We start from the raw sequence: 13873 nt of genomic DNA on the forward strand, positions 1-13873 counted from the left end.
AGCGTGTGTAGTTATTTTGTTATTGTCGTTTATTTATTAAATGGGTAGGAGTTGTAATTATTTAGTGGGTAGAATTCTTTAATGGATAGAGGAGGGTAAATAGTTTCACTTTTATAGGTAGTCCTGTCTTTTCCCTTTTTTTTTTCGGTTGAGAAAAAGAAGGGTCTTTGTAGGAGAATCGACATATTTTTTGGACAATTGATCCAAAAGACTAGGCTTACACCCGATTCAGACGGGCTTCAGTTCAGTCCAATTCATCTTAAGCCAGGCCCACTAACTTCTCTTACTTAAACATCTAACTTACAAAATTTTCCAGCTAAAACACATTTTGAAAATTCAAAACTCTTTGAAGCTTCAAAATTCAATGGCATCACCGGACACCGACGTGCCTATGGTTCCCACCGGCGAGGGTTCAACCGGCGTTGGATCGTCCACTAAAAAGCCCAAGCGATTTGAAATCAAAAAGTGGAATGCTGTTGCTCTCTGGGCTTGGGGTCAATTTCTAACCCTAATTAATTTCCTTTGTCTTTCCTTTACAATTTTTTGGTGCGTAAATTTGACGATTTTAATCTGATTTCTAAGTACCATAAACCGGTGACCTATTCAAATTTTAAACTGATAGTAGTTGTTAGGTACCATTGCACTTGCTAGTATTTCGTGACGATTGTGAACTTAGTGTACATATATGTACATTTACATAAATTGTGTTATTTAAGAATTCACGAACATGTCAATATATAATGTGTGTGTGTGTATTTTTCAAGGTGAATCCTTGATGGACAAAGTAATCTGGTACCTATGCGTTTAACCAAAAAAATAGTTTTTGAAGTCAAAGTAATTAAATAAATAATTCGGGTTTCTAAAAACCAATTTGATTCACTTTTCCAACTATAATCAATACAAAAAAGGAACAAATAATGATAAGGAAATAAATTAAGAGAGTAAAGGAAATGGAAATCTTGTTGATGATTGCAGTCTTTCTTTTGTATGAAAGTAATAATCTTCCAATAATAAATACATGTTATAGAATTCTGTAATTGACAATATAACTTAGTAGTTTTTCGTTAAGGATACAAGAAATGGAAAGGGGGTTTACATAGTACTATCATTCGTAACTGTTTGCCTTATTTAGCTCTTGCCCGTTACTGTCATTTATTACATTAATTGTACGTTACGTGATTGATTTGTAACGATTGAGGTAATAATTACAAATCTCGTGTAATCAGGGATTGACTACTTTCCATATTCGTAGCTATTAATGATCTTAATTATCAGTCTCGTGGCTACATTCTTATGTTTAACCTCGAGGCTAATAGGCACGTATATGTACGTATATTGCGCCTAATTACCCCAATGATGTTGCACACATCTTCTCTATACGTCATTCTTTTTTGTCGTAATAACTCCAATGACAACTATCATCATAAAATAAGTCCATGTCACAAATCTATTTTCCACTAATACAGATAGTCCCCCCACTTTCTGGATAAACGCAACTGAATATTTTGGAAGTAGAGAGTTTGTTTATGGTGAGAATATTTTGCCGCCTCTCTCTTTCTCGATCATTATGACATGCTGCAGAAGTGAAAAGATATGACCTCCTTCCATTTAATGCTCGAGACACGTGTCTTGCTGCGATTGGTTCTGAAGTTTGCAGCGGTTTCCCATTTGTGCCTGGAAACCTGTTGCAAACTTCAGAATCAATCGCAACAAGACACGTGTCTCGAGCATTAAATGGAAGGAGCGTATGTCTCTTCACTTCAGCAACACATCATAATTGGAAGAGGCGGCAAAATATTCCCGCCATAAATAAACTCTCTTCTTCCCGAATATTCAATTGAGAATATCCTGAAAATGGGAGGACTATCTTTATTAGTAAAAATAGACTCGCCATGTGGACTTATTTTGTGATGACAGGTGTCATTGTAATTATTACGACAAAGAAGAATGATGTGTACTGTGTCTATTAGCCTCGAGGTTAAACATAAGAGTATAGCCACGAGACTGATAATTAAGGTCATTAATAGCTACGAATATGGAAAGGGTCAGTCAATCCGTGATTACACAGATTTGTTATTATTACCTAAAGCGTTACAAATCAATCACGGAAAATTAATGCAATAAATAGCAGGAGCTAAAGCAAACAGTTACGAATGGTAATACTATTTAACCCCTTCTATATCTTGTATCCTATCGAAAAACTACTAAGTTATAGCGTCAATTACAATTCTCTATTATTGGAAGATTTATTTCTTTCATACAGAAGAAAGACTGCAATCATCAATAAGATTTCTATTTTCTTATTATCATTTCTTTCTTTTTTCGTATTGATTATACTTGGAAAAGTGAATTAAATTGGTTATTAAAAATTTGAATTATTTAATTGTTTTAACTTCAAAAACTATTTTTTGGGTTAAACATTGTGCTGGTGGAAGATTTATTCCTGATTTTAAATACCATAACTCGGTGATATATCAATATTATAAACTAGTGATTGCAAAGCACCATTACACTTGCTTTTCCATGTGAATGGTTTAAATATAGTCAGACCTCTATATAACAACCATTCCCTATAAAAGTCAAGACTGCGGCTTATAGTCACGGAGGCTAGGAAGGAAGCGAAGTTGGCGGTCACGGAGGCTAAGACTGCGGCTTATAGTCGTATGTACGAGGAACTAGGGGAAAAGGAGGGGAGAAGAAGTTATTTAGGCTGGCCAAGCTGAGAGAGAGGAAAGATCGAGATTTAGACCGAGTGAGATGCATCAAGGACGACGATGGTAGAGTATTGATGGAGGATTTCCGGATTAAGAGGAGATGACAGACTTACTTTCAAAAACTTCTTAATGAAGCAGGGGATCGGGATATTGTGCTCGGTGAATTGGAGCATTCCGAGAGTCACAACGACTCTGGGTACTGTAGGCGCATCAATGTTGAGGAGGTCGTGGGAGCTATGAGTAAGATGAGTAGGGGCAAAGCAACCGGACCTGATGAGATTCCGGTAGAATTTTGGAAGTGTGTGGGGAAAATAGGTTTGGAGTGGTTGACTAGGTTGTTGAATGTTGTTTTTAAGGCAAAGAGGATGCCAAATGAGTGGAGGTGGAGTACGGTGGTCCCATTGTATAAGAACAAAGGTGATATTCAGAGTTGTAACAATTATAGGGGTATCAAATTACTGAGTCATACTATGAAAGTATGGGAGAGGGTGGTTGAAGCAAGGTTGAGGATGACAGTGTCCGTTTCTGACAACCAATTTGGTTTCATGCCGGGTCGTTCTACCACTGAAGCTATACACCTTGTTAGGAGGTTGCTTGAACACTACAAAGATAGAAAGAAAGATCTGCACATGGTGTTTATTGACCTAGAAAAAGCGTATGACAAGGTTCCTAGAGAAGTTCTCTGGAGAAGCTTGAAGGCAAAAGGCGTGTCGGTTCCCTACATTTTGGCGATTAAGGACATGTATGATGGGGCAAAGACTCGGGTTAGGACAGTAGGAGGCGACTCTGAGGATTTTCCGGTTGTTATGGGGTTACACCAAGGTTCTGCGCTCAGTCCGTTCCTATTCGCCCTGGTGATGGACTCGTTGACACTTCACATTCAAGGGGATGTGCCATGGTGCATGCTATTCGCCGTTGACATAGTTCTGATTGATGAGTCGCGAATCGGTGTTAATGAGAGGCTGGAGGTTTGGAGACAAGCTCTTGAATCTAAGGGTTTCAAGCTTAACATGTCAAAGACGGAATACTTGGAGTGTAAGTTCAGCGCTGAGCAGAGGGAAGTGAGCGTGGATGTGAGGCTTGAATCACAGGTCATCCCGAGTAGAGACAACTTCAAGTACCTTGGGTCGGTTATCCAAGGGGAAGGGGAGATCGACGAGGATGTTACACACCGTATCGGGGTAGGATGGATGAAATGGAGGTTAGCATCTGGAGTATTGTGTGACAAGAGAGTGCCACTGATACTCAAAGGTAAGTTCTATAAAGCGGTGGTTAGGCCGGCCATGATGTATGGGGGTGAGTGTTGGCCGGTTAAGAAATCACATATCCAGAAGATGAAGGTAGCAGAAATGAGGATGTTGAGGTGGATGTGTGAGCATAGTAAGATGGATAAGATTAGGAATGATGTTATTCGGGAGAAGGTGTGCGTGGCTCCCATTGATGACAAGATGCGGGAAGCAAGGCTCAGGTGGTTCGGGCACGTTCAGCGGAGAAGCCCAGATGCTTCGTGTAAGGAGCTGCGAACGGCTGGTTGTGGAGGGCCTGAGAAGAGGCAGAGGGCGGCCTAAGAAGTATTGGGGGGAGGTGATTAGGCAAGATATGACGATGCTTCATATTTCCGAGGACATGACACTCGATAGGAACATGTGGAGGTCGAGTATTAGGGTTGTAGGTTAAGAGGTAGTTGAGTCTTGTCTAATGCCATAACTTTGTGAGACTAGTTTGGTAGGGACATTATTTTGCTTTTGCTTTGTATCATTCTTCTTGATTTCATGTTGTTCTTATTTTTCATATATATATATATATATATATATATTTTCTTCCATATTATTTCTGTGGTGTTACTAATATTGTCTTCTTTTGTCTTTTTGTCTTTTTGAGCCGAGGGTCTTTCGGAAACAGCCTCTCTACTCCTTCAGGGTAGGGGTAAGGTCTGCGTACACACTACCCTCCCCAGATCTCACTAGTGGGATTTCACTGGGTTGTTGTTGTTGTCCCTATAAAAGCCAAGTTTTCGTCGGAACTGATTTTCTAAGTTTTATTTTACCTCTCCATAACAACTTTACACCTATATCAGCAACATCCATATTTATAGCAGAATGTTCTTTGTAAAACTACTCCTCTATAATAGCCATGTAGAATGTCTAAGATTACTAATAATAGTTCTAAAAATATGCATATAATCTTTTTCATTGAACAAAGTTTCTATCTTGCATAATACATAAGATATAAAGATCTACACATGATATGTTTTTCATTAGAAAATGCCAAAAAATATTTATATAGAAGATTCAATTGTTATGTACTTAGATTGCCTTCAAGGGGAAGCTATCCGATATCCTTTTGCTAAAAGTTTGGACATAAATTTTTGTCAATTCAAGTGTTATATCGCTAGTAAGAGAATGGAATCTACAAAATAAGCTACAATTACAAAGTTTTTTCATCAATCTTTAAAGAATTTATTTTGTAGGATCTTTAAAATGTGTAACCTTAGAACTAACTCTTTGTACATTTAGTTATAAATTTATTAATAATGTATTAATTTTCTTAATATTTAATTAGTAACATACGCATGTCTTTTTAGATTTTAAATTTGAATAATTTTCTTATCCTTTATATGCAACATTAAAAAAATGGATAATTTTTTGTCTATAATAGCAAAAATATATTTTGCGTCAAATGTATAACAATTGACCATGTTACTATATATAGGTGTATAACAACCATTTACTATAAAAGCCAAAACAATATCGAAACAGACGAGGTTGTTATAAAGAGGTTTGACTCTATATGTTTTAGGAATTTACTCTATATATACTTTTTTTTCGAGTTCTATGCTTTTCTAGGAGTTTGTTTAGCCTTTCAAAAATTTATACTCAGTGGAAAATATAATGAACTTCTAGTAATTATTATTATTATTGTTATTATATATTATTATTGTTCTTTGTTCTTGTTGTTGTTGTTGATTTGGATTATAATGGATTGCGATGAGTTTATACGGAGTAACATGGTCACTGAGGATTCATACTACCGGCCCAAGTTTGTTTCAGACTGAGGCGTAGTTGTTGTATATAATTTTTTTTCGAGGTGAACGGTACAGATCGATCCTTTCTATGTTTGTTTTGAATGTATTGTTGTCCTTGTAACACTTTATTGTTACCTTATATATTAAGAAAGATCCTTGTATATTGTTACATCTTATGTTTCTGGGGTTCATATTGAAAATATATTATAAATGTAATAGCAGTTCTGTACTTCCATTTGTGTATTTTTTCGTGTTTGTGTGTGTATTTGATTTATTCACTTGCACATTTTCATGAATTACATTCAGCTGGTCTATCTAATTTATTTTAATTTTTTACATTCTTACGTTCAATAATCAATCCTTGTGACTTTGGTTGCAGATATTGTGGTTGATAATTGTGCAATCTGTAGGAATCACATCATGGATCTGTGTGAGTTGTGGCTCTCTTTTCTACATTGTTGAAGCCGGTTTTTTTTTTCTCTGATATGATACCATTCATTAAATCTTTTATCCTCTTAATATTCGATCTTAGTTTATGCTAATTTTGATTAGGTATCGAGTGTCAAGCTAATCAAGCTAGCGCGACAAGTGAGGAATGCACAGTTGCTTGGGGTATGTTGCTCTTGTTATGTGTGAGAATATTGATTAAACAGCTTAGTTGGTCAATTCGCCGCGACTTTTGTGCTCTTTATGAAATTAGTTTGCATAGGAATCAACTTATGCGGTATTTTATGTGTACTACTATTGACAACTTAGATTTTGTCAAGACATAAAACTACTTGATTCTATTCACTCGTTGTGATAATAAGAAGGATGTGTTCGTGCCAATGGTCATTAAGAGGTTGATTCAGTGTTATTAAGAGGTAGATTCGCCTTATTTTAGAGTTTAGGCAATTGTGGTGCCTTAATTATTGGACAGTATTGGAGTAGATGATTAATGCTCTTTTGCAATATCAATAATTGTGTTAGATGAAGGAGATTGATCTCTCTCAAAGCACAGTGTCCATAAATCAAATTAGGTGTATAAATTTGATAGGACACAAATCGTAGGATTAGAGTTTGTTGTTAAATGTAGGTGAATTAGAAAATTTGGGGTAAAGTTAACTGTATAGTGAATTCTGGCTTTCCTAATATAAAATGGAATTTCTGGGCGTAGTTTGAAGAAATTTTGTCTATTTATGGGGGGAGAAAGCTCATACTTTTGAAGATAGAAGCACTTTGGATAGCTAAACAAGAGATCACCACACAAGAACTTAGTGTCATGTCGAGATCAGTTGTATATCTTGATTTTGTTGATTTTTTTCCAGAAATGTAAGAGTTGAATTGGGATTTTGGTAACCATGCTTTGTGTTAACAGAAGATTATTTGTTTATTTTTTATTTTCTGGCATCCACATTTTTTATTTGATTATAATGGTTCTAATTGAAGGTTATTTGTGTTATTTTAATTTTCTGTCATCCAGAGAAGTCACAATGATTGCCAATTTTTACTTCTCCTGCATCTTCTGTATTTCATCTTCTCCTCTTGCTTCCTCTTTTGTTTTTGGGTTGCAACTCAAAAGTCATTTGTTGCTCCGGCGGTATGAGCTCAAAAGATGATGTGATTAATATCTTGTATCTCCTCTCACTGTATCTCGCCCATACACTCCATCAACAAACAGAGTACCCACAGTCTCGCTCCCACCCTTTGTAATTCCCCCGTTTAACCATGAGGCTACGTGAATAGGAAAGACCAATATCTGTATACCACTGAAATATGAAGGAAGAAGAAAGCCATTTAATTACTTGGTGGAGAAAAGATGAAAACAGTTTTATTTGTTTGATCAATTTTTGTTTCCTAGAATGCATTTTCTTTTGTTTTTTATATTAACAATGGACGCATGTTTCTGTTTTGATAAGTCATGTTTTTTAGAATACCTCTTCCGTTTTCGAGAAATAACTTTCCTTCTTGTGATTTGGTCATGATTGAAGTCGGGATAGCTTGGGATATGCATGGCATTTGTTGATGGTATTAAAACATTTCATCATTCAGCTGGTCATCGACTTGTATGTTTCCGAGCTAACAACTATGTTAATTTTTTCCCTTTAAGTTACGCTGACTTACCAGATATAATTCTGCAGTTTTCTCCCTTTGATTGATGTGCTATACTAAAGTCTGTTAGTTGAATGTGTACAATAATTGCATTATAGTGCTTTACAATTGTTTGTACAGTAGAGGTGCAGACTGATGAGGCACAACTACATGAAAAGGATCTTCATATCATACCTTTCCCTCAAGGCTTTGTTGTAGTGAGTGTTAAGTTGCTATTGGCAGAGAATATTAAATTGGAATTGCCTCCAGCTCTATGCTTTGCATGTCTTTTGTATCATTAGATACTTGACACTTGCCGTCACTTGAATGTGTTATTTCCATTCTAAGCTGGTATTCATCTGTGTTTATACAAAATTACGGCATCTTTTGTGATCAATTCTGGAAGATAACAAATCTAGAAATGACCACTAAGTTCCTTGAGTCAGTCTTGACAAGGTAAGAAATGTGTCAAATATTGCTATATCTGGAGCTCCCTTTTTCGACCCTCTCGGAGTGGTCTACATTTTCTATGAGGTGTATGAAATTGATGAAGTTATGCTACACTCACAATCCTGTTTATGCCATTTTGGATGTGGATTAATATCTGTTATTGGGAGTTCATTGTTTGCCATATCTGCTGATCCTGTAGGTGTTTGCAACCATGCATTCCACTTCCATTGCATTAGTCGGTGGCTCAAGACTCGTCAAGTGTGTCCACTTGGTAAGTTGCATATTGCTGTCTTTGCATATGAGTGCCACAATAGTATGTTACATCCTAACTAAGTATATATATGATTGTTCCATCTTTCAGATAATAGCGAGTGGGAGTTTCAGAAGTATGGTCACTAGAATTTATTGTTGGTGTACAGTGAATAGGAGTTTCTGAAGTATGGTCTGTTGGATTGAAGTCCCTGTCCTCTCTCTGCTATCATCGACGTTGAAAAGAACGATTATAACGTCTACTTATGTTCCTTCCATTTTCGTTCTGCAAATATGAAAGCCAAGGACTCAAACTTTGTTTTTGTTCTCATGTCTGTCTTAGGTTGCCTCGGAAGAATGAACTGTAATTGGAGATTCCTCTTATGCCAATTCTTGTCTCGTTGAGGAATGTGTCAATGAATAGAATTGGTTATTCTCCTTAAATATTAGCAGTGATAGAATCCTTAAATCGAAAAAACAGAGAGGAAAGTAAATAAAAGGGAGGGTGGATAGCGATAAGAAAACCAGGTGGAAAGAAGTTAAGGAATCGTATTAGATCTCAATTGCATATTCTTTTACCAGTCTTGAGAAAATCAAAGCTCAAAGGGATCATCGTACTGGAGGTCAACTGAATGGTTTATTTGTTGTTTTGCTTTTTAATGAAGCATGTTGCGAGAAAGGGGAAATTGCCATGCACGCAATATATACGTGTTATATAGGTGTTTGCGGTATAGGCTTTCTATTAGTGATATTAACTTTATTTTATTTTATTTTTAGACCAAGGTAACATAGTTCTTGAGCTGAGGGTTTTTCGGAAACAACATCTCTATCTTTATAAGGTAGGGATAAGGTCTGCGTATACACTACCCTTCCTGAGCCCTACTTGTAGGATTTTTTGGTTTATTGTTGTTGTAAATGTAGACCAGGGTAAAATAGAAAATAATCATCCAATACTCCTTGAAACCATGAAATAGTGGGTTCACATAATGCTGGTGTGGAACCGTGGAAAAGCATTAGAGGGAGGGCGAAATTTACTTCCACCGAGTGTGTATACCAAGCCTTACCAATTTACTATAGTTATACATATATATTATATATAAGGTGACTTGGCATCGAGTCCGGAACAAAAATGTGGGTTTTTTACTTAAAATACGTAAATAAGTGTTAAAAAAAAAGTTACCAAACTATATATAACGCCACAAATAGTGGCGCTATACAGTAACGTTAACTGCACCGTTACTGTATAGCGCCACTATTTGTGGCGCTATACTGACACACCTTACATAGCGCCATTAATAGTGGCGCTATACCCCTTATTACCATCACACATAGCGCCACACATAGCGCCATTAATAGTGGCGCTATACCCCTTAATACAAATCCTCCGTCTTCTTCTTCTTCGTTCCATCTCCCTCATTTCTCATTTCTTACTCCCTTCTGGTCCCCCCCCCCCCCCCTCTGCCCAAATTTTAAAAAAAAAATAAAAATTTTGGGTCCCCCCGTCACATAAAAGTTGAATATTGGTGGTCCCACTGTCGAGTAGAGCTTCGTGTTATTGTGGATTCACTCTTCCGGAGTCAAAATTTCGATCTATTTACATTCCGAAAATTCTAAATCGAGGTATTTCGATTTATTTTAAGTTGAAACTTTTATAACAATGCATATTACTTGATTTGTATGTGTTCTATTTCGGTTTGTGTTTATTTTTTCCGAAACTAGCATGTTAAATTTTATCCGGATTTAATTTTAGTGTTGTATAAAAATATGTAAATTAGTCTAAAAAATGTGTTTGTTAATATCCTCATGTATATTTATGTGTTTTTATGCCGTTTAGTTTAGATTATTTTTTAGCGTAGTAAAATGTAGACCTTTTTAGCGTAGTAAAACGTAGAGCCTTGTAGCGTAGTATTGTGTAGTAATTGTTTAATTATCTTATATTCTAGCACGAAACCCATAACTATATATATATATATATAATTCTTACAATTAATTTATTAAAAAATATGAATAAAAATTATAAAAAAACATAAAATTATTAATGATAGTTTGGTACTACTGGGCCTCAGAAAATCTAGCACGAAACCCATAATTATAAAAATTATATATATATATATATATATATATATATATATATATATATATATTTTATTTTTACAATTAAGTTATTAAATAAATATGAATAAAAATTATTAAAAAAACATAAAATTATTAATGATAGTTTGGTACCACTGAGCTTCAGAAAATCTAGCACGAAACCCATAATTATAAAAATTATATATATATATATATATATATATATATATATATATATATATAATTTTTACAATTAAGTTATTAAAAAATATGAATAAAAATTATTAAAAAAACATAAAATTATTAATGATAGTTTGGTACCACTGGGCCTCAGAAAATCTAGCACGAAACCCATAAATATATATATAATTTTTACAATTAAGTTGTTAAAAAATATGAATTTAAATTATAAAAAAACACATAAATTTTAATGATAGTTATTAAAAATTATGAATTTGCAGTTGACGACATGGATGCACCTATACATCCCGACCCTCGGACGTCGGAGCTACTACCCCTACAGCCCCAGCATAGATCCGAGCATATATGGGGGGGGGGGAGAGTTGCTTACGCAGACTTTTCGGGGCAGGAGAGTGGATTTATTGTGGGAGTTTTTGACTCCTCCCCGCGTTCTACATCCTCGTGTGGTCCATCACCTGGAGGAGATGGGATTATATAGGATCATTAGCATTGGCCGGATACAGCTCGACTATGCTTTGATCACGGCGTTGATTGAGCGGTGGCGACCGGAGACGCACACTTTCCATCTGCCCATCGGCGAAGCCACCATCACACTCCAGGATGTCGAGATTTTATATGGCCTGTCCACCGATGGCTTGCCAGTTTTACTGCCTGGGAATATGAGATATTTTAATCGGGCTTCATATATGGATATGCTGCACAGGCTCACGGGCTTCAGGTCCGAGGACCCAGATGTAGAAATTGGGAGCAGTCGTATGCAGTTGGTCCCCATTAGAGACCACTTGGTGCAGATCCACGGTACTATCACCGACGACTCAGCGGAGGTGGATGTGGAGCAATATACGAGGCTGTTGTTGCTCCTTCTATTTGGTGGGGTCTTGTTCCCGAACACTTCGGGGAACCTAGTGAGCCTCCGTTTTCTGCATCATATTGCGGACTTCGATGATACAGTCAGCTACAGCTGGGGTGGTGCTGTCCTATCTTTTTTGTACAGGCAGATGTGCCGGGCATCCATGGGCACACAGAGAGACGTTTCTGGCTTTCTGCCACTTCTACAGGTGACAACTTATTCAAATAATTTGTCGTTTAGTTACAATTCTATCTAGTTATTGTTAATCTTTACGTCAACTTTGTGTTTTAGGTTTGGGTGTGGGAGCGATTTCTGCAGCTTCGGCCACCTCTACCACAGCTACCGGCTAATGTACATATTCCTGATCTCCCTCTAGCTTGTAGGTGGGTATTGCGTCGTAGACTTGCACGAGAGTATCATGGCCATCATAATCTCCCCTTCTGTAGGGATGTGTTGGATTTTCTGGAGGATGCACAGGTGAATATCTAACTAAACTTACCAATTATTGTTTAACTAGGTGTTGCACATACTAACGGTTTGTGTTATTATTTGATAGTTCATCTGGACGCCGTACAACGAAGAGCTGATAGGTACCCTGCCAGCGTATTACACGCACGACCGCCATATTTGGAGGGCTTCCGTCCCTCTCACGTGCCTCGATATTGTTGAGCATCATGCCTCAGAGCGAGTATTTCGTCAGTTTGGATTTCCGCAGTCTATACCGACTCGGCCTGCATGGGATCCTTTACATTATGAGAGGGATGATCGGATGAGAGTGGACGACACATTTATTGATTGGCTGATAGCGCAGTTGGGTATTTGGGACAACCGAGGGGACTTGACCCCAGCTCCGCAACACTTTCCTATCGAAGTTTATATGGCATGGTACCGCACTGTTTCCCAACTTTTTATCGGGAACCCAGTTCATCAGGTAGATGGTCGGTACGTCTCATACGCCGGGAGACATGAGGCTCTGGTATGTTTTCTGTTATTATCAAATACATTAATAGTAATTTCTAGTCAAATACGTAGTTTATATTAAAAACTTTTGTGCAGACGATTGGATTGCATACCATATATCGTATGGGGAAGCAGATGCAGAGTTATGTCCACGATCCTGTGATCATGCAGGACTATAGTCGTCGCTTAATGGATGTGGCTGCCCAGACACTGCAGCGAGGCCGATCGGATCAGCGTTTGGCACACCAGCCAGATTATGTTGACCCAACCACGTACCAGCGAGGTCGTGGTATGCCACGGGGTGGTGGCCGACGAGCTGCTGCTGCTCCATGACGACCTGCTGGTGCTGACGTGGTCGTGGGCGGAGAGGAGGTCCCCAGCAAGGGGGCTTTGAGGCTCCTGCTGATGATGTTGCTGCTGATATGGGAGGTGGCATGCATGAGACCGACATGCCGTCTTACAGCCTTGGCATTTATGACACTCCAGGGACGTCGCAGGTGACCCCATCGGGTCAATTCTTGATCACGGGCTCGGATTTTCAAGGAGTGGAGTTGGGTAGATATTTCCCTGGCCCGTCTACCACTGATGAGTCTCGACCGATCCGAGATTTTGATAGTGGGCACCGACTGAGTTATGGCAGCTCATCACATGCGCAGGTATGAGTTTATTAGTATTAATTTTATTACTGTTTTTACTATAACTTATTTATTTTCTTTAACTTTATTAATTTACTTTTTTAGGCTTCATGCGATGCTGCGACAGATGACTACATTCAGGATCCAGACACGATTATGGTAAGACAATATAAATTTTTGTGAATTGTTATGTAGTTTTCTATACTAAGTTTGATATTATTATGTAGCCTTCTACTGGACCTGACAGCACCACCGATACATGTCATCCTGTGCTGCATCTGGCCATAAGGAGACGACTTGATGATGATGATCCTGATAGCGTACCCGGGCGGCAGGGGATGCACCTCAGGATAACGGCTACTTTGAGACACACCGGATGCGGGACACATTGATTCGATCTTCCATTTTTATGTTTTTTTGGTGTAAATAATATTTTTGTATACATTAACAACAATATTTAATCGAATATGACAGTTACTTTTTTTTAGTTCTCATTTCGTTTTATAGTATTTGGTATAGTAACACAACAACTTAAACTTAACTTCCACTTAAATTAAAATAAAATTTAGTACAACAAACAAGGAAAACATTACTACAACACAAACACAAACATAACAGGCCAACATAATAAAAATACATGACATAT

At 37.4% G+C, this 13873-nt stretch overlaps 3 protein-coding genes across 3 annotated transcripts; all 3 read left to right on the top strand.

The window, feature by feature from the left end:
• Positions 1-294: 294 nt before the first annotated feature.
• LOC104214032 (RING-box protein 1a-like) lies at positions 295-8913 on the top strand. Its single transcript, XM_009763625.2, has 5 exons — positions 295-494; positions 6119-6169; positions 6292-6351; positions 8459-8530; positions 8621-8913. The coding sequence occupies exons 1-5, from the start codon at positions 365-367 to the stop codon at positions 8656-8658; spliced, it is 351 nt and encodes a 116-aa protein (XP_009761927.1). The 5' UTR covers positions 295-364; the 3' UTR covers positions 8659-8913.
• Positions 8914-11246: 2333 nt separating this feature from the next.
• LOC138870277 (serine/threonine-protein phosphatase 7 long form homolog) lies at positions 11247-12925 on the top strand. Its single transcript, XM_070148073.1, has 4 exons — positions 11247-11840; positions 11924-12109; positions 12189-12608; positions 12689-12925. The coding sequence occupies exons 1-4, from the start codon at positions 11247-11249 to the stop codon at positions 12923-12925; spliced, it is 1437 nt and encodes a 478-aa protein (XP_070004174.1).
• Positions 12926-12963: 38 nt separating this feature from the next.
• Positions 12964-13644, top strand: LOC138872176 (uncharacterized). The gene is made up of 3 exons (XM_070150304.1): positions 12964-13248; positions 13333-13386; positions 13455-13644. The coding sequence occupies exons 1-3, from the start codon at positions 13015-13017 to the stop codon at positions 13617-13619; spliced, it is 453 nt and encodes a 150-aa protein (XP_070006405.1). The 5' UTR covers positions 12964-13014; the 3' UTR covers positions 13620-13644.
• The last annotated feature ends 229 nt before the right edge of the window (positions 13645-13873 follow it).

Source organism: Nicotiana sylvestris, chromosome 6 (assembly GCF_000393655.2).
Source record: "Nicotiana sylvestris chromosome 6, ASM39365v2, whole genome shotgun sequence".
In the NCBI taxonomy this organism is placed as follows: Eukaryota; Viridiplantae; Streptophyta; class Magnoliopsida; order Solanales; family Solanaceae; genus Nicotiana; species Nicotiana sylvestris.